This window comes from Oenanthe melanoleuca, chromosome 3, assembly GCF_029582105.1.
Source record: "Oenanthe melanoleuca isolate GR-GAL-2019-014 chromosome 3, OMel1.0, whole genome shotgun sequence".
In the NCBI taxonomy this organism is placed as follows: Eukaryota; Metazoa; Chordata; class Aves; order Passeriformes; family Muscicapidae; genus Oenanthe; species Oenanthe melanoleuca.
In genome coordinates this window covers 88578042-88605414 of record NC_079336.1, presented here as the reverse complement: position 1 = coordinate 88605414, position 27373 = coordinate 88578042, and the positions used below count along the sequence as shown (strand labels likewise).

The following is a 27373-nucleotide window of genomic DNA, read 5'->3' as shown; positions in this document are numbered from 1 at the left end:
TCTTGGAAGTACATTTCTACCACCACAAAAATCTCCTTTTTTAATAGGATATATAATGAAGACCCTTTAATTTACTGTAATAATTATCCTTTGCTTTAAAATTTTAATTTTTTTTTTTTCTGTAAGATTTAGAAACGTTCCCTTTCCTCATCCAGGCACAAGCAGGGTACACCTCAACAGGAAGAACAAGTGAATAAGGTCAGGATGTAACCTTTATGTACCCAGAAATATTACTAATCTCTAACATGATAAAACAATACAATTTTGTGAGAAAATACAGCATGCAGTTAGGAGAAAGAGGTGGGGGAAGATATTTTCTTACCTTTACATCTGAGAAGTAGGTTTTCAGCATATTGGAACTTGGGTACCGGGTGTAAAAGAACATGAGCTTGGCCTTTTTCAAGTGATTCGGTGACAAGCCTTCCTGCATGTAGGATTGAATTAGTAAAGGAAAATTCTTTTTTTGAGAAAGCTGTTTCTGAACATACAGAGCTAACAAAGTGCCCTGTTAAGTACTCTACGGTTCCTCAGACTACAGGAGAAAGTATTAACATTTGAACTGCTGCGCTGTGATTTTCTCTAAAAGAGGCAAACATGGGATGAGAGGCCATGTAACTTAAACCCTGTGTATCCTACCAGTTTAGGTGCTGGGTCTCAGGGACCTTGCAAGTTTACGGATTGTGCACCATATGTACGTTCACTTGTTGCTACGGAAACAAATGCAGTAAGCATGTGCCGCAGAAAACTTATCGGGAGCTTTTTTCTCCTTCTCCTCTGCAATGCCAGCTAAAGTTTCTTTTCGTCTCGGTGTTGTGCTGCTTGCACACAATAAAACCGATGCATGTAAGACAATCAGAGGCATTTTATGATTTTGAGCAGTTTTACACAGGCAGCTCATTTCACCTGTCCCATTCATGTGGATAAATTTTAACATCTTGGGTAGCTCTGTCTACTCCTGCTGTTGCACTGCTCCAGTGGCTGCCCTGTAAATCAAAGTGAAATTTGTAGTAGGCAGAGCCCCTTGGCCGCTGAATCCCTCTGCCACAAACTTGTCGCCTCCTGATTTACACAGTTAACTCCTTGGAGTACAGAGCTGTATTTGGGGCTAGCCAATCAATACATGAGGGCTAGCAGATCAATAAATGGCCACTTACCCTATAAGGCAGCCTATTTATCCTGGAAACATCATTACCTTTTAGATCTGTAAACAGAAGCAACTAAAAGAGTTCCCAAGGGAATGTGAAGCTAACCATAACAATCTCTGCTTGCTGATTTTTCTCCCAGCTTCTTGGCTCCCTTTTGTGAACTGCGTGCTAGGACGGCTCTGGTCACATCTGTGCCGCAGGCTGGCCCTGCCATTTCCTCAGCAAATTAATGGCTTTATAATTTATCAGAAATGAAGATGCACGTGGAGAAAATCAATGTGGCCCCCACAAGGTCAATTAAGGGTTCTTCCCAGAAGCTTCTCTAAGGACTGTTTCTCCTAAACACAATTGTTGAAAATTTCACTCGGTTCACACCTTACGGCGGGGGGAAGGTCAACCAAGTTGACAGATGCACTGCAGCCAAGGTGCCTCATCTGCCTTACAGCCAGCTGCACGTCAGCACAGAACATCCCACTCCAGGCCTCGAGACGGGAAACCCAGACTAATTTTTATCAGCAGCCTACTGATGATTAGCTAGGCCTTTTCAGCAAAATTCCTTTTTTTCTAATTCCTGAAATCTTCTGAAACCCTCTCCCTTTATTTCAGTTACAAGGTTCATTTTTAGATTAGAAAAATGTAGCACTAAAAATAAAAAAAAAAAAAAAAAAAAAAAAAAGGCATTGACAATATTAGTTTAAAAATCTCTTATTATCTGGAAGTACATGAAAAACAGCTCAGCTGAACTTGCATTTTGTTTTAGATGCTTAATGATTACAAAGAAGATAATTTATGACTGACATACTTCTTGTGCCAAGAGAAGAGTTGAAAGAACCTCCAGTTACCTCCATTAGACTGATAGAGAAGTCTAAAAGAGCATTACACTCTGCAGTGCCATCTGTCAAAATACGTAAGTGAAATAATAGTAGCAAGCTGTCACCTATTGCTCAGTGATAAGAGTTTTAGACAAATCAAAACTTCTGTGCCAGAAATCCATTTTGTTATGTGATCCTTTCAGGAAAGTGGGGGTCCAAAAGGGAACTCCAGTAGGAGAGAAAAAGAAAAGTAATCCTGAGTCTCTTTAATTTGCAATTCCTCTGATGCCGACAACATGTTAACATCGGGTTTGGTGTATATTCTCTTTCGATGCAAGCTCAAGGATGGTCTTAAGCTTCAAAAAAACCCTCTCATATTTGCAGGATTTAAGCATATTAGACAGTTTTCTAAGCATTTGGATTCCTTCTGCATTTAGGATTTTTAAATATTTTCTGCTCTAGTGCCAGAGGATATTGATATTGAATGAAACATGTATTAAAAGATGCTCTGAGACTCAAATTCCCAGAAATCCATTTTTTATTAAAATTATACTTGTTCTTAAGCACTTGGCAGCCTTAAAGCAATATCAAATATGCAACAAATCTGTATATCTTGATCCTAAGGTTAACGCTTTACTGTGATAAAAGATATGATCTATAATAATCTAGCAAAAAATAGTTAATGACAGACTTAAGAGCTAAGAATTAGATAACTCATTGCTATTTCAGAAAAAGGAAAAAAAAAAAAAAACAACAACTGAACTGACCAATTGCTTAATTTCCTTTTTAAGTGCTTGGGCTGAAAAGCAACTGTTCTTCCAAGAAAGCACTAGCTGTTTCCAGGATACTTACACACGCACAATGACTCATGATGAAATAGATTCAGTAAACATACAGCTGTACCGAACACGAGCTAAGCCCCATTCAAGGCCAGGAAAGAAAACGAGCACAAATAAATATTAAGGAGGTAAAGGGAGGAGGGGTGCCGAATGGAACGCAAACAAGCTCTGTCCCAGCAGCTCGTGTGGCTTGCCTCAATTCTCTTAGCTATAGCTTTGTGAAGACAGATGACATTCAATTCTATGGCTAATGCAAAATAGACAATAACTGCTGAAACTTGAGCCAGCTGCCAGGTGTAAAAAAAAAAAAAAAAAAAAAAAAAAAAAAAAGAAAGAAAAAAAAAAAGAAAAAAAAAAGGAGAGAAAGAAAAGATGATAAATCCATAAATTAATGAAAGACATCTGCTCAGGAACATAAAAGATCAGAGGAACAGTGTACTGCAGCTGAACCTAAAGCGGTGTTCAAACAACCTGAGAGTCTCTGCCTTGTGGGTTTACACAGTACAACGTTGCCTCACCTAACACAGCCGCGGCAGAAAAATGGCAAAGCTCTAAGAAATAGGAAGTGAAAGACTGGGATCAAAACATATGGGGACAAAACATATACACACTCTGTGTTTTAACAGGAGAAGCACAGGGGTGGCACTGCACAGCATTTGATTCATTTGTACAATCCTCCTCCCAGGTAATGCTCCTCTTTTTGCAAAAGTATTTTTCAGCAGAGATGATCTTTCACTCCTGTTACTCTCAGCCTGAGCCCCCACAAATGCTCTAACAGGCTTTTCTAGCCCACGCATGCATTGAGCTGAAGGAAAAGTGGTAAGAATAGGCTGTATCAGGTAAAAAAAGTCTGCAGCAGCAAAGCCAAGCTGCTCCTTAAGTTACACCTCAGGTACTTTTAATCAGCCAAGCTCCTAATAACCACATCTCACAGCATCTTCAAGTCCTTCCAAAGAAGAGCTGGCTGGTTGCAAAGCATTTGTTCATCACCCAGGTTTCATCAACAGCACAGAGTTATCCAGTTTGCTGTACAATCTCTCCTTTTTTTTTTAAGTTTAATTAGTTTAATTCTAGTCAGATGTAATAACTCCTCATTTCAAAATGTTGTAATTCACTAATTATAGCTTTTGCATATTAAGACTTCAAAACTTATTCCAGTTGGATTGGAATTCTGTTTAAAAATAAATAAAATTGTAGAAAGTTGCACTAATGTTTCTAAGCTCTCCTGCCAGGGAGAACACGCTAAACTTCTTCACCTTTACACATGTCTTAACAGCACACAAACTGCTGTTGTGCTTCAATTTTGATCTATGCAAATGTTTTGTGACTGAACAAGGCTATTTTTCTTGAGATGCAAAGAGGATGCATGACAAAGAAAGATCATGCAGGAAAACAATTCACTGTCTGTTTCTTTTTGAATTTGAATAAAACTTAATATTTGATTAAACAGATTAGTTTGCAAAGATACAGACTGCATTAATGACCAAGATGGGAATTCAGACTGCAGGTGCATCTTATCTTGTTTAGCAACATACACAAACATTAACCATTTCCTTATGCAATTCAGCAAAGAATGATCAGATACATTTTACAGCCGTTGGTAAAAAAAAAAAAAAAAAAAAAAAAAAAAAAAAGGAAAACCAAGAAAACAAAACCCAGGCTAGTTTAGTGTTTAACTTACTGCTAAAACCTGAACTTGGCTGTGTCTGCTGGTCTTATGTTCTCATCCTGGCTGCATTGTCCAGGAAAACAGATGTTACTTTCTGCAGGGAAGAAAGATCTGCTTATTTCAAGAAATTTATTCCCTATACGTGCACATTCATCCATGTAAAATAAAAGTGCCACAACAGAACTGACTAGAAACAAACCAACCTCTACCCCATGCCTTTCCCTGGAAAATTGTAAGCTACCTGGACATGTGAGCTGCTGCTAGAAAAAAATCATCCATCCCTACAGCTGAGCTGTATACACATGTAGAAGTGTTATTTAATAAATCTGGTCTGTATTTAAATCCAGAAAAAACTGCAGTCTGTACTAGTACCTAGGTGGGAAAATCAGAGTGCTTTCCAGATGGCAGGGAAAGAAGCAGGGCAGTGAGAAAGAAAAGGGATCACTGTAGCACCCAGGCATTTCCCCTGGCTGTTCCCTTGGTGCAGCAGGGGACTCTTGCACCCCTGTGCAGAAGCAACAAGCTCCCACAGCAAGCACCAGTGAGAACGAGCAGGAGAAAGGGGGAGAAATGGGAGGGGTGGGGAGAGATGCTCCACGGGTGGCCAGGATCAAGTGCAGCCCTAGAACTACTCCTAGTTCACACTCTTGGCTTGTTTCACCTCTCCTCACTGCTCTTCCAGGATGGGAGAACTACTTTTATACAAAAACAATTAGTATGCCACTGTATGTTTGGTAGAAATTAGTTGCCCTGGCTTGAGTCTTGCCCTCAGCTGCCTCTCCTGTTGACCTCGGGACTGCTTTCCAAGCACTGCACTTACATTTCCATAAGCAGGAGAGATCTTTGGTTTGGAGCACCCCAAGTAATTGGTACAACCTCTGAGTGATGTTGCATCTAGACTGCCTCCTCTCTTTGCCTTAGAATTTAGATAGTGAGGAGAAGATTTCCCTGCTAGCAACACTCAACAAAATCATTTTCTAGGGAAAAGGTACCTCAAACATCACACCCACTACCAGCTGGTTCTCGAAAACACCAACACCTAAAGAAGGTGCTTTCCAACACAAAACACTTTCCTCTATAGAAATGGGACTATTCATACAGGTTAGACAGCACCTGACTCAGGCTATACCCAAGCTGGATCAAAGAGTGGTGGTAATGGGCTTTGGACCTGACTTTGGTGCCCACTGCCATGGGAGGGGTAGGAAATCCAGGTAACCAGCAGGTCTAGAGCCCTGACACCACCCTCCTGAGGATATAACTATAGAAGATGTGGTTAAATTATTCTAAAACCACCAGAGTTGTCAATCACCTAGAAGACATCCAGTGAGGAAGCACAGCCTAGGCCATCTGTCTCCACTGGACCCCTCTCCAAAGGGGACAAGTTTCCCACCACTGCTACTGTTACCCAGAGAGGGTCAGAGCTATTCCGTTGCAATTACTTTTATCATCTTAGGGCTGAAATTAGAGTCATCTAAAGTGCCTGGGCTGTTGCCTTCTGCTGGGGTCTTGGATTTGGGAAAAATTATCCATCTACTCGTCATGCAAAATCCTCAATTAGCAGGGGGTAGGCATGGTATTTTATTTGCTTTCAATGCAACTGTACCTGGAAACAAAACCTTTTGACCAAAAAGCACGTTATGGGAAAAGAAGGAAGGACTGGAAGGCATTACTGCTAAAAGAGAAAGAAAGTAAAAAAAAAAACAACCAAAAAACTAGTTTCCAGGGAAAAAAAAACCAAAAAAACCCAAAAAAAAACCAGAAAAAAAAAAAAAAAAGAAAGATGATTACTGTGTCTGGATATGCCTAAATAAAGGCAGAGATGGATTTGTCACCCTAACTAAAGCCTGCTATTGAGCTAAAATGAGAGATTTTATTATCATCTTATTTTTTTTTTTAAGCAGGGGAAGTGTCCTGTAAATTTAATACAGCTGAAGTTTTATATTTAATTGTTCTCTCTAGCTTTCCAAAATAATTTGCTTTGTGTACGTTAGGACAAAAGATTTCTGTGTATGGCTGAACAGAGGTTAATCATGCATAGCAGGCAGCTGCACAAGGGCTGAGGAACAGACCTCTGGGTGGGGGAAAGAACTTGGTGCAGCCTGAATATATCAGTACCTGTGTCTCTCGTGCTTCGCTTCCCTGACGCGCTGGAGAGCTGAACTCTCACAGCCGACCCGGCCGTGGCTCTCTGCGAGCCCCAGCCATGACACCATTGACGTGGATTGTGAATTGGCCTGGCAGGGCAGGAAAAAGAGGTGGCCTGGCCCTAGCTGGAATGGTTTTTGGCTGAGGGTGATGCCCCCTCGATCACCTCCCTGCCCGAGGAAGGATCTGCCAGCCCAGGGAAACCCACTGGCACTCAGGTCATGGGTTTGGCTGCCTTCCTGACCCCACGAGGTGGGAGGGCCAGCAGCTTTTTTAGGTGAGCACCATGGCTGAAAGAGGGCTGTCAGTCAACACCACGTTTTATTTGGCCTGGCCAAGCCGCCCCCCTGCACCCTGCGAGCACCCCACTCCTGCAGCACCCGAGGGAAGGCCCCTGGCACCGGCACGGCCCCTCATCCTCTCCCACCAGCTGATTCTCACTCATCTTTCGAAAAGGATATTGCACTTCCCGAGTAGGGCGAGATTTCGGACATGTCTTGCAGGTCGCCACACTCGGACTTAATGAGGGACAAGGAGAGGCCCTCGGCGGCGCTGGGCGGGTGGGCGGGCGAGCAGGGGTGGTGGTTCATGTGGTGCGACGACATCTTGGTCCTCAGGCTGGTGGTCTCCCGTGTCAGGTCGAGGGATTCGGGGGAGGCGCGTTCTTTCCCCGGGAAGGAGGCCGAGGGGGCGCCCAGTGGGCTCTGGAAGGGGTAGGCCATGAGGGGCAGCGGGAAGGGGTGGCGGAAGGAGGAGGTGGAGAAGCCGGCGGTGGCCGAGAGCGGGGACTGGTGCAGGGAGGCGTGGTGGCCGCCGGCCGGCGGGGCCGAGGCCGACTGGTCTGAGGAGTTCTTGCGGACGACGAGGGGCAGCGCCTCGGTTTGGTCGGTGGCGCCGGGCATGGGGACGCTGCCGAAGGTGTCGAGGGGGTTGGGAATGATGACGTCCCCGAAGCACTGCAGGCGCTGGTTGGCCGTGTGGAAGTTGTGGTTCTCCCCGTTGACGGCAAACCTTGCCTGCGGGATTTGGAGGGGCGGGAAGACCTGAGGAAGCTGGCGGGAGGGCTTGGATGAGAAAACTTTGACCACTGTGTCCACAACTTGTGACATGGCAGTGTTCAGCTCCTGCTTGAGGGTCTCAGCCAAGTGTTTGCCTTCAGGGTGGAAGGCGTTCGGCCCTTGCTCCTTCTCCTTAGGGCCTTCTCTTTTTGGCTTGTTCTCCGCTACCTCCTGCTCCCGGATGAGGGCCCGTGCCCGGTCGATGAACTGCCCCGGGTCCAGCTCGCACATCTCATTGTCCGACCTGCCCACAGAGTCGCCGGCTCTCGCGTCCATGGTTTCGGAGCGCATGCTGTCTTCAGACAGGTTGCCATCTTCATCATTTTCGGAGTCGGTGCTGTCGTAGATCTGGTAGAACTTCTCCTGCAGCTGGCGCAGCTGCTTCTGCATGTCCTCCAGCTGCTGCTTCAGCTGTCTGCGCTCCTCTCGCTTCTGCTCTTTTCTCGCCGATACCAGCTGCTGGAAACTCTGCTGCTGCTGCTGTGGCAGCTTTTGCTTGCGTTTGTTTTCTCTGTAACTTTCTCGGGGACTGACGGACTGCGGAGCCATTTCTCTTTCATTTTCATTGCCCCTTAATGCCACGCTGGGGGAATGGCTCATACCTCGAATTATATTCTCAACCCGGGCGCGTTTAGCTCTCAGGTGCTCGTCGCATAACCGATCCACATCAAACTGGCTCATAGTTGGCCTGCCAAAAGGGGAAAGACACTCTTGGGGGCTGTCTCTTGAAGAGTTGCTGCATACATCCTCCTGATGTACTTCTGAGCCTGTACTAGAGAGACCGCTGGCTTGGAAACTGGGCTCTGTGCCACCATTTTTGTTCATGTTATTTTTCAACAGCTGGGAAATTATGGTTGCTCCTGGAAAAGGCATCATGGCATCTTCATACGAGTTCGCCCTCTTCAGCAGCTTGCGGAGTACATTTGACTTTTCCCCATCTGCATGCTGCACTACTGAATACTCGACATCCTGCTCTGAACCTTGGGGATTCATGGCACTAAAAAACGTTGCTCTTGCCTTTGCAAAAAATGCAGATGCTGTCCCTACCGTCCTTTTCACTCCAATGTCAACTCTTCTTCTCTTGGTTTGCCTGCTTAAGAGGGCTGTGCTGTCATGGTCAGGCATCACTGGACTGTTATTGTGCCATCTTCAAAAGCTTGTCAGCTGGGCTCAGCTCAAGAATCCTGGGACCCTGGCCAACAGAACAAAAGGACTGATGAATCATTTTCTTTAAATTTCTCCAAATTTCCTGACCTCAATCCTGAATAAAATGCAAAATGCATAGGCTCTGGGATTTATGGCACATTACAATTATTGCAATTTATTATGCACTCTGCTTGAAATGAAACATTTTTAAATATTTCTGCTCCACTGGTTTAAGATGGATTAAGATTTAAAAAAGCAAAAACTGCTTAAGCACCAGTAATATGATTCTCTTGCACAAATGCCTAAAATGATACTGTTTATCTTCAGAAGAAAGAGTAGATTAGAAGAACACAGCCTCTGACAACCAATTGATTAAATTTAGGGCATTGAGATACATGTTACAAAAGAAGATGAAAGTATTCCTTATTTAAGATTTATTGTTAAAACAAGAAATTGTATAAAATTTGGATTAAAAAAATTCAATTGCAATAAAAAAAATGCAGTTGTAGTTTTGCTTTTTAAAGAGAGGCAAATAAATCTTCGAAGGTTACAAAAACAACTTTCAAATAATTGTAGGTAGGATGGTATATGTGTATGTGAAAGGCAAAGAAATCATAGATGCATTCAGGCTTACACTGGGGAAAAAAACCCCTTTCTTGAATCATTGGGGAAACATTTATTCGCAAAGCAAAAATGCATTAAATTATTTTATGATCAGTATTACACTGTTTACAGAGATGTGATCAAATAAAGGCCAAAATGTTAGTTCGTTAGCACAGGCTCGTACGTACCACCGATGAGCCACAGCAGTGTTCTGAATTCCCCATACATTCCTTCCCTTTTCACAACTTACATTCTCCAAGCAAGCCCCGCTACCAAAGGCTGAAAATTCTGTATTTCATACACTAAAATATATGATGCTAATTTTTTTGCATAGCAGAAATGAGGCATGTTCAGTGTCACATCTCTGTGCTTTAGAAAAATCTCCAAGAACAATATCTCAAATGGCCAGTGTAGCCCTTCTTACATGTAGCATTTTGAATACACAGAATCTTATTTCCTGTGACATGCCGAAAAGATGAGAAAAAATATGGAAAGATGAAAGAAATAACATCAATCAGCTGCGTGAGAAAGGAAGATACCTTCTCTTTATATGAACTCTCATTGTTTCCCAGGAACACAGCACAAAATGATAACACACTTCCTTGCATTTTGTAAAAGGCTCTTGACATAATTTGTGACTTATTAACTAGTGATGCTAAACTCACATTGCACATAAAGCATTAGACACTGTTTCCTGTTTCTTAAAATTTAACACTGAGGAAAATTAAAATATTTTTCATGCAACGCTTATCTAATATTAAACTTTACATTTGCTTAACAGAGCACAGTCTTCACAATAACAGGGTATATTGCCAAAGGCAGCATGCAGACTTTTTGGAATTGCTCCCATCTCTTTCGGTTCACCTGTAAAAACATCTACGTGCTCCCTAGGACTGCATCTGTGGCTAGTTTTAAAGAATGACTATCCATGCAAATAGGCATAATTTCAGCATGAAATAATCTGTAAAATCAAGACAGTAGTCAATGCTTAGTTTGCAACCAGGATGAAAAAAAAAAAAAGCTTTTAATACTTAGAAACATTATATTTATTTTGCAGCCTTTGCTGATGTATTCTGGATGTACTAAAAGAATTTTCAGAGATTTGGTGTCAGAGAGAGTTTTGCAAGGGACATGATGTTTGCTTACATTACTGGTTCCTTGCATACAGGAGAGCAAAGAATTATAAAAAATACATTAAAACAAAAAAATAGCATAAATTCAAATGCGAAATCTAAAGCCTTACACTATTATCAGGTCACTGTCTTTGGAGATCTTATCTAAAGGTACATTAAGCGAGATAAGTTTGGCTGCCTCATGATGATAATCATAAAATAACAAGGATTTCTGTTACAGGGGCCAAATTCTGCCACCAGCACACTAAGGAGCATCCCACCCTGCAAGCAACGCCCCTGGAGCCCAGGGATACCAAAATCCTGTTATGTGTGAGGGGTAGGTCAGGCCCTGCTTGGCAGCATGCAAAACACTGTCTCCTGCTTTCTCCCAGCTGATGCAAATGGAGCTTTTCAGGGGGCAGAATCAGGCCTTACAATTAGACCATCACCAAAACCACCTCAAAACCTGAGGAATATCAGAAGGGTTGTTTTGTAAAGAAATAGCCAAGTCCTCAGGGGGTGGAAAGGGGTGACCACCAGCAGGGCTTTTATGAAGGTAACACTGGCACAGAATAAGCCAGGGCTGAGTTTGACCTTTCAGTCCAGTGGTGTTCATTTGAAAGTAATCTAAACTAATTGAAAGACAACTGAAAGAGCTCCTGCTTATTTCACCTAAGATATTCTGAAGGCATCCACCACAAAGATAGTACTTGCCAATCGTAAAAGAAAACAAACTACAAACAAAACCCACCAACACCGAAAACCTTCACGCTTTTCCTTCCTTTTCTGTAGTCAAGCTATGCTTGATTGAGAGCCAGCAATACGTTCCCAGACTCACACCAAAAACCTCATGTCAGGTTACAAGTTTTGCACGTTTCCCAGAAAATTCGAGGTGCCTGACCACTGTTTCCCTCTCTCTCTTGCCCAATCCCAACCAAGGACACACATGGGGAGGGCTGCTGTACCCTTGAGTCAGCAGCTCAGGAAATAGGCTGTCCTGCGCCAGGTTGGAAGGTCATTGCCATGCATCCTTCCTCCCCAGTGTCCATTTCCCTCCCCTAGCCCCCGCGCCAGCCGCTGCTCCACAGCCCATTTCTGCCACCGCAAACATGTGGCAGGAGGTGCTCCGGAGCCATGTCCCCTCCTTCCCTCAATAGGAGCTGAAAGCATCCGAGTTATCGTACACTTAACCTGGGTATTAAGCAACATCTCCCATTTGCCCTGGTGTTATCCTGAGCCTACAGGCTGCCAGCTTTAAGGCTTACGTGCCTTTCGGCTTAAATATGAGAAATAGTTCTACTTTAGCCTGACAAAACAGAATGGGTATTGAATGGCCAGTTAATATTTCATTCTCGGAGGACCAAAACCAATTTGCACCTCAAGGGGAGTGGAATGGCACGTAGAGCGGGATGCAAAATCCCAGCCACAACAGGCAGAATTCAAGACTGATTAGATTAGAACTGAATAAATAAGGAAATCTTGGGGAGGGGGAGAAATAATTAGGACGTGTGTGTCCTTTACACAGCACCAGTACTTTGGCTGCACATTGTCTCAAAACTCTATTTTATCCATCTAAAGTCTCTGTACAGCTCTCCAGAAAAACAGAGCTGGCAAGATAGGCTTTGGTTGTCGAGATCTACGTAGAAATCTCCAGAAGCACCATTCCTTTCTGAATTACAGAGTTTTAAATTTGTGAAGGTTAAATTTGGTTTACGCATCGCTTTTGATACTCCTCACATGCCGGCCACATCTCAAGCCTCAACTCGCACAACGTGGCTTCCTCAGAAACCAAACGCTTTCCATGCCGATGGAATTAAAAATCCTACCAACGGCCCCAGCACTTTCTAAGTCCATCCATAAACATAGCAGTAGTATTTTATTTACAAATTTACTTTCAAATCTTTTGTTTGAGGGGATATGATTACAATGTAGCTATGAATAAACTCTCAACAGCACAGCAGCTACAGGCATGGGTTTATTTCATATCCATTTGATATGCATTGACATTTAAAATGGAAACAGATTAATTTCTAAGTCTACAAGAGTTACTGTAACCAAACCTTTGGCTAGAATGGTCTGTTGAAATGAGCACGAAGTCAGGTATTTAACCATACTCACTATGAATAAATCAATTTTTGTAATCAATTTTGTTAACTCATCTTGATCTAGAAAGACGCCTGATCGTTCTCTCCTAGATTAATTCAAACACCTACAGGATGCAAAGGAGATGTAAATTCAAACTCGCCCTCATCAGCCCCTTTGAAGAACCCTAGCCTAAACTAAACAGCCATTAAATACACAGCAGAAAAGTGCTAAACTTGATGGATATGCCTGGATGAATTCAAGGACATATCAGTTTATACAGCTGAAATTGTTCCCATCTTTTCACAAGCCGACTACTTTCGTTGGTCCAGCGTCTGCCTGCTTCATGTCAGCCCATTATGCCAATACCACACAAGAAATTTAACATGCTTCTGCTAATAGAAATATTTAGATCTTTCACTCTAACACACTACACAGGGTATGGCTTTGCCAGAATCAGCCAGGAAGCACAGGATGAAAATTATTCTAGTCAACAGCATTTCACGCACAAAACCACAGCTAAAATTCGAAGAACAGATGACATCTGTTCACCATACCTGTTCAGTGCTAAAATCATATCAGCCACTAATGAGAAAGTGCTACCTTTTTGTACAGCTCTGACACAAGTTTTCTTGGGATAAAGTACTGCCTTTTTGTACAGTTCTAAGACAAGTTTTCTTGGCAGAAAAGGTATGCAACTCCCTTAGCCGAGATGTCTATCAAGGAATTTGAAACAAGGCAGAAAGGATGAAGAACTATTTGGGGAGCAAAAAACTACTCTAATAGGATTTCTCCATAAGAAGAAGCAGCAGCAAAAGACAGTGCCCAATTTACTTCAAAATGATGCTGCTTGCTCTTTAATCTTAAAGAAAAAAGCACCCCTTGTTTTATGAACCTGGTGATACCCAGGGCCCAATAGAGCAAGGTATTCAGCAATTCCTATGAATGCCAAACATCCACAACTCCCATCAACTACAGAGCTCAGTAACAGGAGGGATTCAGCATCTCATTAGTTCAGGCCTTTAAACTGGGGAGATGCAGGGCCCTCCATCACGTATCCGTACTCGGCACTGCTTGAGGAAACACATCTTTTGAATGAGAAAAAGAAATCAAGCCGCTTGAAGTAGACAACTGTAAACATTTTCCTCCTCTCAAACCAGTTTGGTCCTTGTTATTTCACTGATGATGAAGAAAATAACTCACATGGCCTCTGTGTAGAAACAATACTGAAAGGTTCTCAAGACTCCTACTATAAATTCAGCCCAAGTTTTCCAATCCACTATTTTTGCCACGCTACGCAATGTCATTACATCACAATTCTTAAATTACTTAATTTAGCAGTTAGGCTGCACTTTGAGTCAGAATAAATCACTATTTAGAGACTACAAATTGCAGTATTTACAATTCTGTCCTGAATCAAATTAAACTTTTCAGTTTGAAAATGTGTCCATTCTTACGAATATCTCAATTTATCAAGCAATCATAAAAGAGATAAGTTATATAAACTGAGAGGCCTCAGAGTTCAGCTGGCAGGGATGTTAACTGCATATACCGACAGTGCCATTCAGAGAATGCAGGATACTCTACAGAATAATTTAATAGGGAGCTGTTAGTGAAAAGTGTATACATTGTACTTTTTATCACAGTTCAACTCCTGAAATGTTTATAGTCTGTCTACCCTTGAGTATTAATAAGCATTTCACAGTATGTGATATCGCCGCTAAAGGTAAGGTCTGGACAAAAAGCACATAAAATAAATGCAAAACGGGCTGCAGTGGTTGTAAACTTTATGTGATTGACGGCAGCTCAGAGAAAAACTGCGAGAAGACATAAAGGATATTGTACCACATGCAAATCTACGGCTAAGGAAACTGCCTCCGTATAATTCATCCTGCATATTGCCAAACCTCTACAGGCGATGGAAGTGACAAATAATCTGAGCTTTTACACCTCGCGGTGACACAAACACGTTTCTGTACCCTGCGCTCAACAACACAGCACCTCCTGCCACCAGGCTATGGCCACAGATGCGTGGATGCGTTCCACGTGCTCCCACCCGTCCCCAGACCCGGATGATGGGTTTGGGGTGACACTCGCCACACAGCCAGAAACACCACAAGGTCTGCAGAGCGCTCGGGACCTGTGGGAAACTAGCGGCTTTCCAAAGCTCGTCCTGGCAACTTTTGCCCGGCATTCAAGGGCACCTCTAGTCTGCAGCCGCGTCCCTTGTCAGCCCTGACTGAAATCCCCTACTTCGTCAAAGACATTAAGTTAATATCCCGCGTACCTGCTCTTCCGCGGCCGGGGCGCAACCGCACGAACGCGACGCTGGCCCCTCGGGGAGCTCCATCCCGCCTCCCGCGGACACCGATCCCGCAGCTGACCCCGCCGCCCCGGGACTCCCGGGGCAGGGAGCCCCCGCGTCCCGCTCCGCCCGGCGCGCACCTGCCCGGCCCCGCCGCCCTGCCCTGCCCCAACAGACGCCGCGCAGCCACCGCGCGAGGTCCGCGCAACTTTCTCCGTCTCCGCAAAGAGCCGCGGGCCCCGCTCCGCTCCCGCGGGGTGCCCGGTGCCGGGGAGCCGTGCCCCCCGTCGGGCCGCCCGCTCCTGCCGGGCCCCGCGATCTCCGCGCCCCCTCCGCGCAGGCCCCACGCCCCCCAGCACCGCTCCCTCCTGCGCTTTAACTCCGTGCAAACACATGGCAAAGTGAGCCGGGTCACTCAGCCGCTAAACAGAAAATCGAAAAAGCCAAGAAAGATCTCCATCAACGGCTAAGAAAGAATTAAATCCTCCCCCCCCCCCCCACCCCCCGGAGGAAAAAAAAAAAATCAACAAACAACAACCAAACAAACAGAAAGTACCAATAATCCTAATCTTTTCCCAGATCAAGGCTCTTATCCCGCGACTTGCATTTGATCTCTTCTCATGTGCTCGCTACCTACCACTCAAATCCCATTTTCTATACATTTCCACGATTCGCAGCTCGTCCCACGCTTGGAAATGAAAAAGTAATCGCAAGGGTAAGAAGAGTAAGAATAAAAAGTCCCTGTCCTTCCCGGCTCGGGTTAAAAAGGAGAAGTAGCGACATGCAAATGACAGGCAAATTGGAAGAGACAAAAAGCAAGGCAGCTATAATAAACAGGACAAAGAGGAGGCTCGGAGGAGCGGAGCAGGAGTTTAAAGCAGGGATGGGGAACTTCGGCGGGGACGGTGGGAGAAAGCAGCTCGGAACAACAAGAAGCCAAATACTTGCTGCATTTTCCGTCCCCGCAAAACTGCCCTCCAACCCACGGAATAAAATAAAGAGCGGTCCACAAAAGGTGGCAGCGAGAGAGCGAAGGGGAAGGGGGGGAGGATCACCTAACAACGAGCAGGTCACTTACTCTTCAGCCCTGGGCAGGCTACGGTGAGCGCTCCATCGGGCTCCTTACCGCTCACAAATCCTTACCGCTTTATCTACCGGGGAATTAAAACTACTCAGCTAATAAAGTCACTGCAAATTTGCCCCCTGGAAAAAGAAGCATAGGTTTGATAACGGTGATCAATATTTTGCTGGGGATTTCATCACCGCCCCCTCCCCCCGGACCATTTAGAGCAGCCCAAGCAAGTGCGAATTTAGGGGTAAAAAAAAAAATCTAAAATTTTAAAAACCCGAAAGACCTGAAAAGGCCGAGAAAGCGGGGAGGGACGGAGGGGGCGCGGAGGGGGAGCGGGTACTTACTCGGTGCAAAGGCGACGAAACTGAGCCTCGCTTTTTTTTTTTTTGCCGGTGGAACGAGAGAGAAAGGGCGACACGCACACGCACATGCACACACACACACACACACACACACACGCGCTCACCACCCGCGCCCCGCACACGCACACACGCACACGCGGACACGCGCGCGTAGCCGGCAGCCCCGCCGCTGATGAATATGATAATCGCGCCGGGGAGGGCGAGCGCGGGCGGGAGTGCGGGCGGGCAGCGGCCGCGGGGCTGCGGGCCACGAGCGGAGCGGCGCGGAGCGGAGCGGGGGCGGCGGGAGCGGCGCGGGGCAGGGCTGGGCTGGGCTGGGCTGGGCTGGCCGAGCCGAGCAGCGCTCCGCACCGCCACAAGATTTACTTTAAGACACAGCTGAAGGAAACAGGAAGACTAGACGTCACACTCGGAGTGACGTGAGCCCGGCCCGGCGCCCAATCGGGAGGCTCCTTGGGACGGACGGGGGGGACGGGGAGAACTTGGCAGGAGCGGGGAGAGAGGAGAGGGGAGCGCGGGGGGGTGAGGGTCGCCCCGCCCCGCCCCCGCGGGAAGGTGGCGGCGGCCGCGCACCTGCGGCGGGGATGGACGGACGGACGGACGGACGGACGCGGGGCGGGAGCGCCGGCAGAAGCGGCCCGACGGGGCGCCCCGCTCACCTCTGCCGCGCACCGGCAAGGGGCGGACAACAGCCGCCCCGCGTGGAGAGAGACGGGGTGGGTGACAAACTTTGGGAGAGTCACCCCCGCGTGGGCGGGGGCTGCTCTGCGGTGCCCCGTGCGGTAAAGTTTTCCACGCGAGAAGGCTTCGGCAGAGCGGGGCCCCAGGGTGCGCCTCTTTCACGCGTAAAGCATCAGGCGAGGGAGCGAACCCGCGTTTGCGGGTGCTGCCGCCCCACGCGGGTCACAAACTTTAGGAGACACGGGCCCGCGGCCGCCCAGCCCGGGGCGCGCCGTCCCTCGCCGCAGACCAGCGGCAGCGGCTCCGCCGCGCGTCGCGGGGCTGTCAGCAGGAGCCGCGCGGGCATTTTCCACGTGGGAGGCAGGAAATAAACACGAAATCGAGCATCAGGTTGCGGCACGTGGAACAACCGGTGCTACTGACACACGGGTCTTCGGTGCTGGCGGCCCCGGCCCCCTGCGCAGCACGACCCAAGTTTAGGTCAGCTTAACCCTATCCCATCCCGCTCCCGGCCGGCTCTGGGGGAAATCTTGGGGGGGTAAAAAAAAAAAACTGGGAGATAAAAAAACCCACAGAAGTTGATCTCGGCACGTCTGGGCTGCGATCCGGACTGCGATCCGGACCGAAACCTGTCGGGCGCGCTCTGTCCCGCCTGACCGCGGCTATCCGCGGCGCGGGACAGGGAGCACCGCACCCCGCCCCGGCTGCTGCGGAGATTTGCCCGGCCGCTGCCGGCGGGGAGGCGAGGCTGGACGAGGGGCAACAGCCTCAGGCTTGCGGACAGCGGGGGATACACCGGGGAGAGGGAATAGCGTCCTGCAGCGGGCCGGGCGGCAGCGGAGCGCTGCAGGGCGCTCGGAGACAGGTAAGGACGGCGCTGCCTCGCCGGGCCCGTCCGCCCGCGCCCGCCCCTCGGGGCGGCGGGAGAGGGAGTCCCGAGCGGAGGGGAGAGCCCCGATGGGGCGAGGGCAGCCAGGGCAGGGCACCAAAACTTGAGCTGCCGCTCTGTGCCAGCCGGGCCACACCTCGCCCTCTGCTCGCCCTGCTGCCGGTGCCGGTGCCGCCGCTTCTCTCTAGAGGGGAGCCGCGGCGCCCAGCCCCACGCCTGGTGCGGACAGCGAGCTGTGCTGAGAGGGCTGCCCCCCGTGCCAAAAGTTTGGGAGCCGGCCCGGGCAGCAAACCCGCCCTCCGGGGCCAGCCCTGCCCTGCCCGCGGGGGAGAAGCGCTTGTGCCCCGCGCTGCCTCCGCGGCGGGGAGCGGGTCACTAACGCGGGTGCCGCCCGCAACCCGTCACTAAGAAATGGCTCGGGACCGGCTGATGCGACTGCCGGAGCTGTCGCAGGGGAGCTGCTCCGAGTTAAAAAAAATTACATGTCTCTGCCGGTGTCGGGAGATGCGGCCGGCAGCCCTGGCCCTAGAGCCCGGTTCCCGCGCTGGGTGAAACCCCCGGCGGCCGGGGCCAGTCGGGGCTCGCAGCGCGCACTGCCCGGCCCGCGGCTCCCAGGGAGCCGCTCCTCGCCGGGAACCCCGCAAAAGCCCTGCTGTGCCGTGCCGCCTTCCAAAGCCCGGCCCCGGCCAGCCCCGCTGTGAGTGACCGCCAGTCCCCGGTGTAACGGGGCGCGTCCCGGGACGCCGCTCTGCTGCGCTTTGCTCCCGCAGTCCGGGCGCTGGGCGGCCCCGCTTCGGTGCCCGGTGCCCGATGCCCGTGGCGCCCTCCAGGCCCGCGAAAGTGCCGGGATGGCTTTGCCGAGAGTTATTTTAACGTGACACCTTTCGGAACAGAAGTACCGGGCTCTCCGCCGGCGAGGAGAGCGGGGTTGGGGCGGCCCGAGGGAGCGGCCGGGCTGCGCTGCGCTCCGCGGGCGCGGAGGGGCGGCACGGCCGGACCGGGACCGAGACCGGGGCCCCGCGGGCTCTGCCGGGGCTCGGCTGGCCGGGGTGACACGCTCAGCCTGCCGGTGTAGCTCTAAGTGCTGCAGGGGCTGCGAGACAAGGGTGAAGAAGTGTGTCTGGACGCAGGGGGAGATAGGCTAAATTTGGCAGGGGAATGTCTCGCTTGAACTCTTTCCTTTTTTTTTTTTTTTTTTTTTTTTTCCTTCTTTTATTTCTTTTTTTTTCTTTTCTTTTCTTTTGTTTGTTTTTGGTTTCAAAGGACACCGAAATACTCGTAGAGAAGAAGCCGAACCGTGTAAACGCAAATAAGTAAGTAAATAGCTGCCTCTGACACTGTGCTTCTCACCACCGGTTCACCTTAACTTGAAACATGTTAATTTACCCAACAGAGAAACTGAGGCTCTGGGAATGAAGCGATGTCCCCAGGGTCACATGGCAGAGCAGTGGCAGCCAGTCTGGCCCCAGGCTTGTGCGCAGGCTTCCACCTATCCTCCGGCCCTGCTGCCTCCTTTCTGCAGCTGCTTGCTGGTTACCTTCCTCCAGCGCCGTGTCCTGCAACTTTTCCAAGTCTAAACACAGGGATCCTGTGATCTGCCACACCAGTAAGCGCAACTGGAATGAAATTCACACTTCCTACCCACCCCCCTCCACCATCTCGGGCACTGAGTGCTCCAGACCCCATTAATCCTGGAGGATAGGCAGCCAGCCTCTTAAGGAATGCAAGCTGATGTGATTCGAAGCTCAGTATTAAAAGTAATCCCCTACTCACCACCCAAATTTTAGAGTTGGAGGAAAAGCTTTTTTCCCTTCAGGGAATTTAATCCCTCAGAAGGGGTCCATGCCAGCAGCTCATGTTCAGGGTCTGTAGGGAGCAAAGCCTCCCCTGGTGCCTTCTCTGGGGCCTGGTGGCTAGGACAGTGGCAGGGCAGCCTCTGGCTGGTGTGTGTGATTGTGTGGTTGTTTCCATACTTCGCTGCCCCCAGCCCCCTGAGCACCTACAATGTGGTCCCTGCTAGTGACCTGGCATAGATTCCAGTCTGTCTGCAAACTCCTGTAGAAGTCCTGGGTCTTTTTCCTAGTAATTAATAGGCTACAAGTTGGCACTAGTTCTCTTATTGGCCATTTCTAGATTATGAGGTAGTTGCACTGTTTATTTTCTAAGTTATGGGTGTTTCCGATCCAAACTAAAAGTAATCAATGTTCACAAAGTTTGGATGTAAAGGCTGGGTGTCCTCAGATTTGTGGGTTCTCTTCTGCTCTAATTAATGCTTGGTGTGCATCACAAACTTCTGGTCAAAATGCTACTTGTCCTCCAGATATGAGGGTTGTCAGTTCTGTGTTAAAAAAACCATCGTCCAAATTTTGGTGCCTCTGAAATATTTTGCTGCAAGCTGATGCTTTTCTGTGCTTGCATTCAGTTTTTTTTTTTTTTTTTTTTTTTTTTTTTTTTTTTTTTTTTTTTAGGGAAAAAAAAAAAAAACCCAACGATGCAAGAAACTTGGGAAAACTTCTGCAGTGTGCCCATAACCATGGGTGATTCCTCTGCCCCTTTGGAGTCTGACAACAAAATTGGAAGTGACAGGGGTATATTGTTGAAACTGCCTTTTCTTTGATCATTTTCCTTGCTGTGTCTGTTCCAACTAAATGAGGGAACAGGGCTACGAATACATATCAGGTTTTCTTTTTTGCTTTATTTTTTTTTTTCTCTCTTTTTTTTTTTTTTTTTTTTTTTTTTCTGGGGTGGGAAAGGTCCAAGTATTCTTGGGCATAAAAAGAACACCCCACAACCACAAAGGCCTGATTCTGCTCTTCTGCTGATGTGAATTTTAAAAACCTATACTGATATCAACAATGCATCATCAGTCTCTGTGAGAAAGAGAACCCTGAGCCCGATGTGTGTAATTGTTGAATTTAGAGCCTTTCCTTGCTTTCCTTTGCCAGGCTTCTCATTTCAAGAGGGAAACCTTTGGAGGAAAATGCCTTTAACTTGGAGAATGAATGCAACCTAGGTGATTCAGTAGAGTGAAATTTAATTCAAGAACCTGGTATTGAAGGAAATAGAACTGTTAAAAAATAAAATAATTAAAAGGGGAAAAAAAAGTCACAACCTCTAGAGAGGAGAAAGTGAACTAAACTAATCCTATTAAACATGGTAGCATGTTTCTGTGCAGCTCGCTGAGAGATTAAGCACAGGAAAAGGGATAAGTGCTGCTTCAGTTTCACTAAACTAATGTGACAACTTGTCATTGGAAATCTTTACAGCTTGTTAGCAGATGACTAGCTGATTCAGATATGTTTTCTACCATTTCCTTTGTGTCTGGGGGTGATGTTTTTTTCTTTCCTGTTCCTTTCTTATCCATACTGCTCTATTTTGCTTTTTAATCCTTCATGTCTCCTTCAAGTCAAAACATTTAACTTGCTTTAATCAATATTTTGTTTTGAAGATGTCCCTTGACCTTTTGTTTGTGCAAATTAACCTTCAAGGGCAACTCATTCATTCATTAACCTCAGTGGGATGCCATATCCCTTGTACATGGCATTTTAGGATGCATAAAACATTTATGAATGTTTAGACATATTGCAGTGAATGACTGTGATACTGCTGTGATTACTACTTTTGTAATATATTCATTTTCCTTCCTTCTCCCTCTTTCATTCATTCTTTCATTTCCTTTTGTACTTTTTCTCTTTTTTCTTTTTAAATATTTTTTCTTTATTTCTTCCTAATTTCTTCCTCTGTCCTTTTCTTTTCTTTTCTTTTCTTTTCTTTTCTTTTCTTTTCTTTTCTTTTCTTTTCTTTTCTTTTCTTTTCTTTTCTTTTCTTTTCTTTTCTTTTCTTTTCTTCTCTTCTCTTCTCTTCTCTTCTCTTCTCTTCTCTTCTCTTCTCTCTTCTCTCTTCTCTCTTCTCTCTTCTCTCTTCTCTCTTCTCTCTTCTCTCTTCTCTCTTCTCTCTTCTCTCTTCTCTCTTCTCTCTTCTCTCCTCCCACCCTTCACTCTTTCCCTTGGCCCTCCCCCACCGGCAAAGGCATGATCGTTGAGTAAATGGAAAAAAACATTTTACAACATTAAAGGAAGGCTGTTTAGAAAAGGAAGGCCCTGCTGAGGTGTAGAGGAAGCCTGTTTATTAACACTGGACACCTCTTATCTCAGGCAGCTCCAGATGGATGTCCCTTTGGTAATTCCCACTCTGTGCCAAGTGGGGTTAAGCAGGGTAACCACCTTGACGTGGGCTGGTGATCACCAGGGGATCATCGGCTCCTTCAGAGAGAAAATTTAGATGAAATTTAGGGTGGGGGAGGGAGAACCATAAGGCTTCAGCATAAGCTTGCACGTGGCCAGATTTACCTTTGTGGCTGTAAATTGCTTGCTGCCTGGTCCAGAGCCAGGTTTTGATTGAGAGATAAAGTAGTTCAAATCTGTCAATAATTAACTGTCACTCAATTAAGGCTTTCTTAACAAATTAGCACTTGGTAGCACCTAGGGTGCAGGTTTTTCATGGGAAAAGGCTGATGGAGTGATGTTGGCCATTAAGTTTGCCCACTGAGTATCAGCTAATGTCCTGCTCAGTTTAAACACCACTGTGTAAATTTGGTGAATTGGTTCCCAAACCCCACTCCTGCCAGGTTGCTTTTAAGATTAACTGTTTGTGCCCTCCCAGGCTCAACATTGCAAGTCAGTGCTAAATCAGAGATTCATCAGGGTTTCCTGGCTGTCAGCCCTCAAGGAGCACCCTGATGGAAATGAGGCTGTAGGTCTGAGCTTACAGAAATGGTGTGGAGCCCTCCTAAAACACTGCAGGTCCCTTAGAAAGGATGGATCAGGGTTACATAGGCTGGCTCCAGTGTAAACCACTGGGATGTGTTTCTCTCTCGCACAGGGCCTTGGTCTTACCCCACCTGCCCTTTCCTCTGGGTTGGTGTGAAGGTTGAAAGGGAAAAACCTTCCAACCACTTTATCCCATGAGGAAATTCTCATCCAAGCAGCTGCCACCCAGCTGTGACTTCCTTTTCCTTCCAGCCTCATGTGGCCCTGTATACCTGGGTCCAGCAAGACTTGCCATGACAAATGCCATGCATTTCTAGAAACATTGCAAGGCTCCATTCATATACTTCTCTCTCAGATTCCTGGAATAATCCTTCTGTGGCAATAGAGGTACTATTGGTGTGTCTCTGATACACATTTTGCCAGTTCCCTTTCATCCGTCTCTGAATTAGTAGTGCCATGGGTATAACATCCCACTCTCCCTCTTAATTCTCTAATGAGAAGTTAAAAGTGAGTGTCAGATGCCCCTCAGAGCCAGCAGAGCCATCCCAGCTCACATCAGCTGGTCTTCAGCCCCATGTCCGTGCATGCTGCTGGGATGGGAATTCCCTTGGTTCTTCATTCACAGCAAACAGCAGATTCTGGGAGCAGTGATCATTTGTCACATCGACCCTGCCAGGGCAGAATCTGCCTCTCCTGAGTCAGAAAACCCTTTGCTCTCAGTCAGCATCAGATTCTCCTGGTGTCACACGCAGTTGCACCTCCAGGAGGTGTAATAGCCGAGTCTGCTGAGAGCTCCAGTGCAAACTCTGGCAGATGCAAGTTCTGATTCATGCTGAATTACAGGAAAGGCTGCGAGGTGGAGGCTGGTTTTAGCTTCAGCTCTGATTCGTTCCTCTGATGGGGTTTATTCTCAGTATGGGTTTGGTTAAATCAGTCACTCCTTACCTCACTGAATAGCTTTCCTTCTCTTTTGACCAAAGCATGCCTTACCTGCAGCGGGGGCAAAAGCAATACTGGACAAAAGTTTAAAAACAAAATTTAGGAAATTTCCGAGTTGTTCTTTTTGAGTGAAGACCTTGGGGGACGCACTCTGTTGTCTCAGACAAAAACTAATCCCGTAAAAACGAATGCAGCTTTCCTTCTATCAATCATATTGGACGGAAGAGCTGCCAGAGAGGCACAGCTCTTAGCCAGCACCACCCTACCGAGGTTCAAAGATCTGAGCTCTTTCAGCAACCTCCATGTGGAGATTTTAAGAGCACGTTTAAAACATACTTTGTGCTGCCCTGTCCTGGTACTTGCATTAAAAGTCTTAAGAAGTTTAAAACCATCAAGCAGGAGAAAAGGAAGCACATTTGATGGTTTAAAACTCTACCCTATCCTGTTGAATAATCAAAGCTGGAAATGTAATTTAGTTTTATAGAGCTACGTTCTATTGGTTGGTCGAGGTTTTTAAGAAAGAGGAAGATATTTCTGTAGAGGGATTATAACCTGGGGGAAAGAATTTTGACTTTTTTTTTTTTTTTTTTTTCTGTGATCTGAATTAATTTGGCTCTTATATTAAATAGCAACAGCTTCTAGGAACCTTTTAAAGAATCCTTTCCAATAGTTATTCCCATTATCTGAAGAATGCATCCAATCTGCCACCACTAAGGACTCAGTCTGGCAAGGCATTGAAGGACAACTTTTTCAGGGGCAGGGAGGCATTTAATAGCCTTTCAAAACATTTGCAAGTGCTAGACTATTAATTTTAATAGAACCCAGGTGCCCGGGTGGCTTTGTAAGGTCCTGAACAAGCCAATGATTTTGGGAGCCTGAAGCAGAGCGTGGTGTCCGTATCCAAAAGTGTGACTGTGGATCATCCAGCCCAGCAGAGGAGCTGCCCAGGTGCCGTGCTGCTGCTCCTGTGCCTGCCAGAGCCATCCCGCAGCGGGCAGGTGTCCCGGGACAGCCGGGAATGGCTCAGGAGGCAGCACGGCTTTCCCCGCACCTGGGGGCTCCAGCAGAACCGCCCAGCCCCGCTGCCTTTGCGAGGCGTCCTCACGGTGGTGTCAGTTCCCATCCTTCACAGGAAAACCCACAAGCTGGGTGTCTCCCCTAGAGGTGGGAAACCGGCGCTTAACACTTGCCTCCTTCCAAAGATGTGCAAAGTCACGGCTCCCTTCTCTCTAAAAAAGTGTGTGCCCACCAGGCTGAGGGATGGGATCATTCCTACCCCTCCTCTGATGTTTATTTTTTGCTTGTTTGTTTTGTTGTTTTGTTTTTGTTTTTGCTTTTGTTTTTGTTTTTTTTTTCCAGTGGCAGAAAGGGACCAAAGAATCACAGGGTCACAAGGAGAAGAAACAAGTAAGCCTGACTTTGTGACAGAAGTGATTAAAACAGCAAACTAGGAGGGGACAACACACTGCTTCCAGGACTGAATATTTCACCATCTCTAATGGCTCTGCAGTGCAAAGCACAGCACAGACCCGGGGAGCAGGACCTGGGGGTCCCTTTGCCCAGGTGATGATGCTCTGAGCCTGTTTGTGGTCCCAGCAATCTGTGAGCCCTTCTGAAAAGGTGCACAGCTTTGCCAGAGTGGATGGAGGTTGTTGCAGCAATTAACGTGAAGGCACTAACATCTTTTATGGATTTTAGCCTTGAGTAGCTGAATCATTAGGTACCTACATAATGTAAAAAATCATCCCGCAGTGCCTAAGCTCCCACTGAAGTTACTGTGTTTACATGAAGCACAGCAGGCCCAAAATAATGTAGGTGCCTTTTATGAAAAGGAAATACATCCCTGACATAAAGGTCAAATGGCATTTATAACAACATTAATAATTTCAGAGGACCATGCTATTGAATTCTAGGAAAGATTAGACCTGTTTGGCAATACTGTTTAGTTGCTTTTACAACAGAAATACGCTGTTTACCTCCTGAGAGGTTCATAAGGAAAAAAAAATCCAATCTATATCAATGAGTAAGATATTTTCCTTACCAGAGATATTGATTTAAATATTGACTTCACTGCTGGAGGGTTATTTCACTCCATGCTGCAGATACTCATTGTCAAGTGACATGTGTTTTATGTACTAATAAAAATGTGATTTCTGGCACAGTAATCTTATCTGCATGATTCTGATTTTTTGCATTCAGTTTGGTCTGAAACAGTTGTCCTTTCTAAAGTACTGATCAGTATTGAGTACTGATTTTCCTCTGTGTGTCCACGCACTTCACTCCATGTGAATTACTTGCAACTAACATCAAAACAAACAAACCTTTAAAAAAACCCTGTACACAGCCCCTTTGTCCTATTAGTTCATTTTCCTTTCAATCTTTCAGCAATGGGTTTAGGCTGTGCAAGACAGAAGTTCTTTATTTAGCAACAGAAAAGGTGCCGCTGCAGAACCTGTTACAGCTTGTCAGAAAACCAGCCCAAGTGTGCTCTGGGACAAGGACTGTCTTTTTATTGCAGGGTTATACAACAGCTCTCACGTTGGCTTGCTGACCCCGATCAGGCCTGCTGATAGTGACAATGACAACAATAGCTTATGCCACCGAGCAGCAACCCCACGCTCAGGAGCGCTGTGACACCTCCCATCACGGGCCAGGCGTGCCAGCTCCTCTTGTGCCAAGCACCAGCCCAGCAGGGAAGAAAAGCCCCAAAGAGTAAAAATCCCAGCTCTCCAAAACTGCCAGCTTAGAGACACGTGGGTTTATTTCACTGGAGTGTTGCACCCATGAAGCAGAGGATGTTGCTGAACAGTTTCACTGATGCTAAAATTCTCATCGCTGCCCAGCTGGTTCTCCCTGCAGAGCCTGGATCCACACACGTGTGTGGAATTGCACACTCCAAAGGAGCTGCCCTGGAGCTTTGTAGCACTGAAAACTCCTGGGTCTGGGAGCACAAGGTGGAGGAGAAGCCCTGGAATGCTTGTGGTGTCTCCCTCTGTCTCTTACACACCACCCAGACCAGGTGAAATTGAGGCAGCGGTAACACTCACACATTGGCTCCTTGGCACTGCCAGCAGTCCCAGCTCCTTGCACGTGGGATGGTAAGGGAATAGGGCTGTTTTCCAAAGGGAATTGCATGCAAAACCTTAGTCCTGGTATGAAATTCCTGAGCTTAGCTGTGCACTTCTTCCAAGCACTATCCAGTTCTCAGCACAGGACTGCTGCTGCCTGCATGCAGGAAGACAGGCTTTGCCTGGCTAAAGTCTCCCTGCAAATCTTTGCCTTGGGAAAACCGAATTTCAGACCATGCTTAGGGATCCAAGGCCCTTGCACGGCTCAGGACACAAGGTGGGGCAGAGACAAACCCTCCTGGAGGTTGTTCACAGCCAAGAAGTGGGGAAGCTGGCAGAAAGGCAAATCTCAGACCCTGTTAGGGAGCACTTCCCTGCACAGACTCTGCTAATGGGGGGCTGTGGTGCTGTGAGCAGAAGTTGTTTATTTTGGAAGAAACAGGGAGACAAACTCTTGGGCCACTTGTAGTTGTTTTTCGGTTTTTTTTTTTTTTTTTTTTTTACTGGAGAGAATTTACAACAAACATGAGAACTGGAACTATTCGCAACTGGTGCAAATTCACCCTGTGTTTTACTAGAGGTTACTTAGCTTAGTTATATTGCTTTCTGTCTACTTGCACACAAGGAATTTTTATTTTCTTTGAACACCATGTTTTAAATTAAATTTTGGGGAAACT

General features: G+C 46.8%; 1 protein-coding gene across 9 annotated transcripts in view; it reads right to left on the bottom strand.

The window, feature by feature from the left end:
* PROX1 (prospero homeobox 1) overlaps positions 1-16705 on the bottom strand; it is a 67865-nt gene extending 51160 nt beyond the window's left edge. For 2 of the 9 annotated variants that reach the window (XM_056487347.1, XM_056487354.1), the window contains exons 1-4: positions 16333-16699; positions 15995-16119; positions 7072-8860; positions 323-430 (exon numbers count right to left, since the gene is read on the bottom strand). In XM_056487347.1, coding sequence (XP_056343322.1) covers positions 323-430; positions 7072-8793 — 1830 coding nt within the window. In that variant the 5' untranslated portion in view covers positions 8794-8860; positions 15995-16119; positions 16333-16699. Of the gene's footprint in view, positions 1-322; positions 431-7071; positions 8861-14898; positions 15021-15553; positions 15956-15994; positions 16120-16332 lie in introns of those variants that run through there. The other 7 variants (XM_056487348.1, XM_056487356.1, XM_056487355.1 and 4 more) reach the window with 6 other exon arrangements.
* Between the last annotated feature and the right edge of the window lie 10668 nt (positions 16706-27373).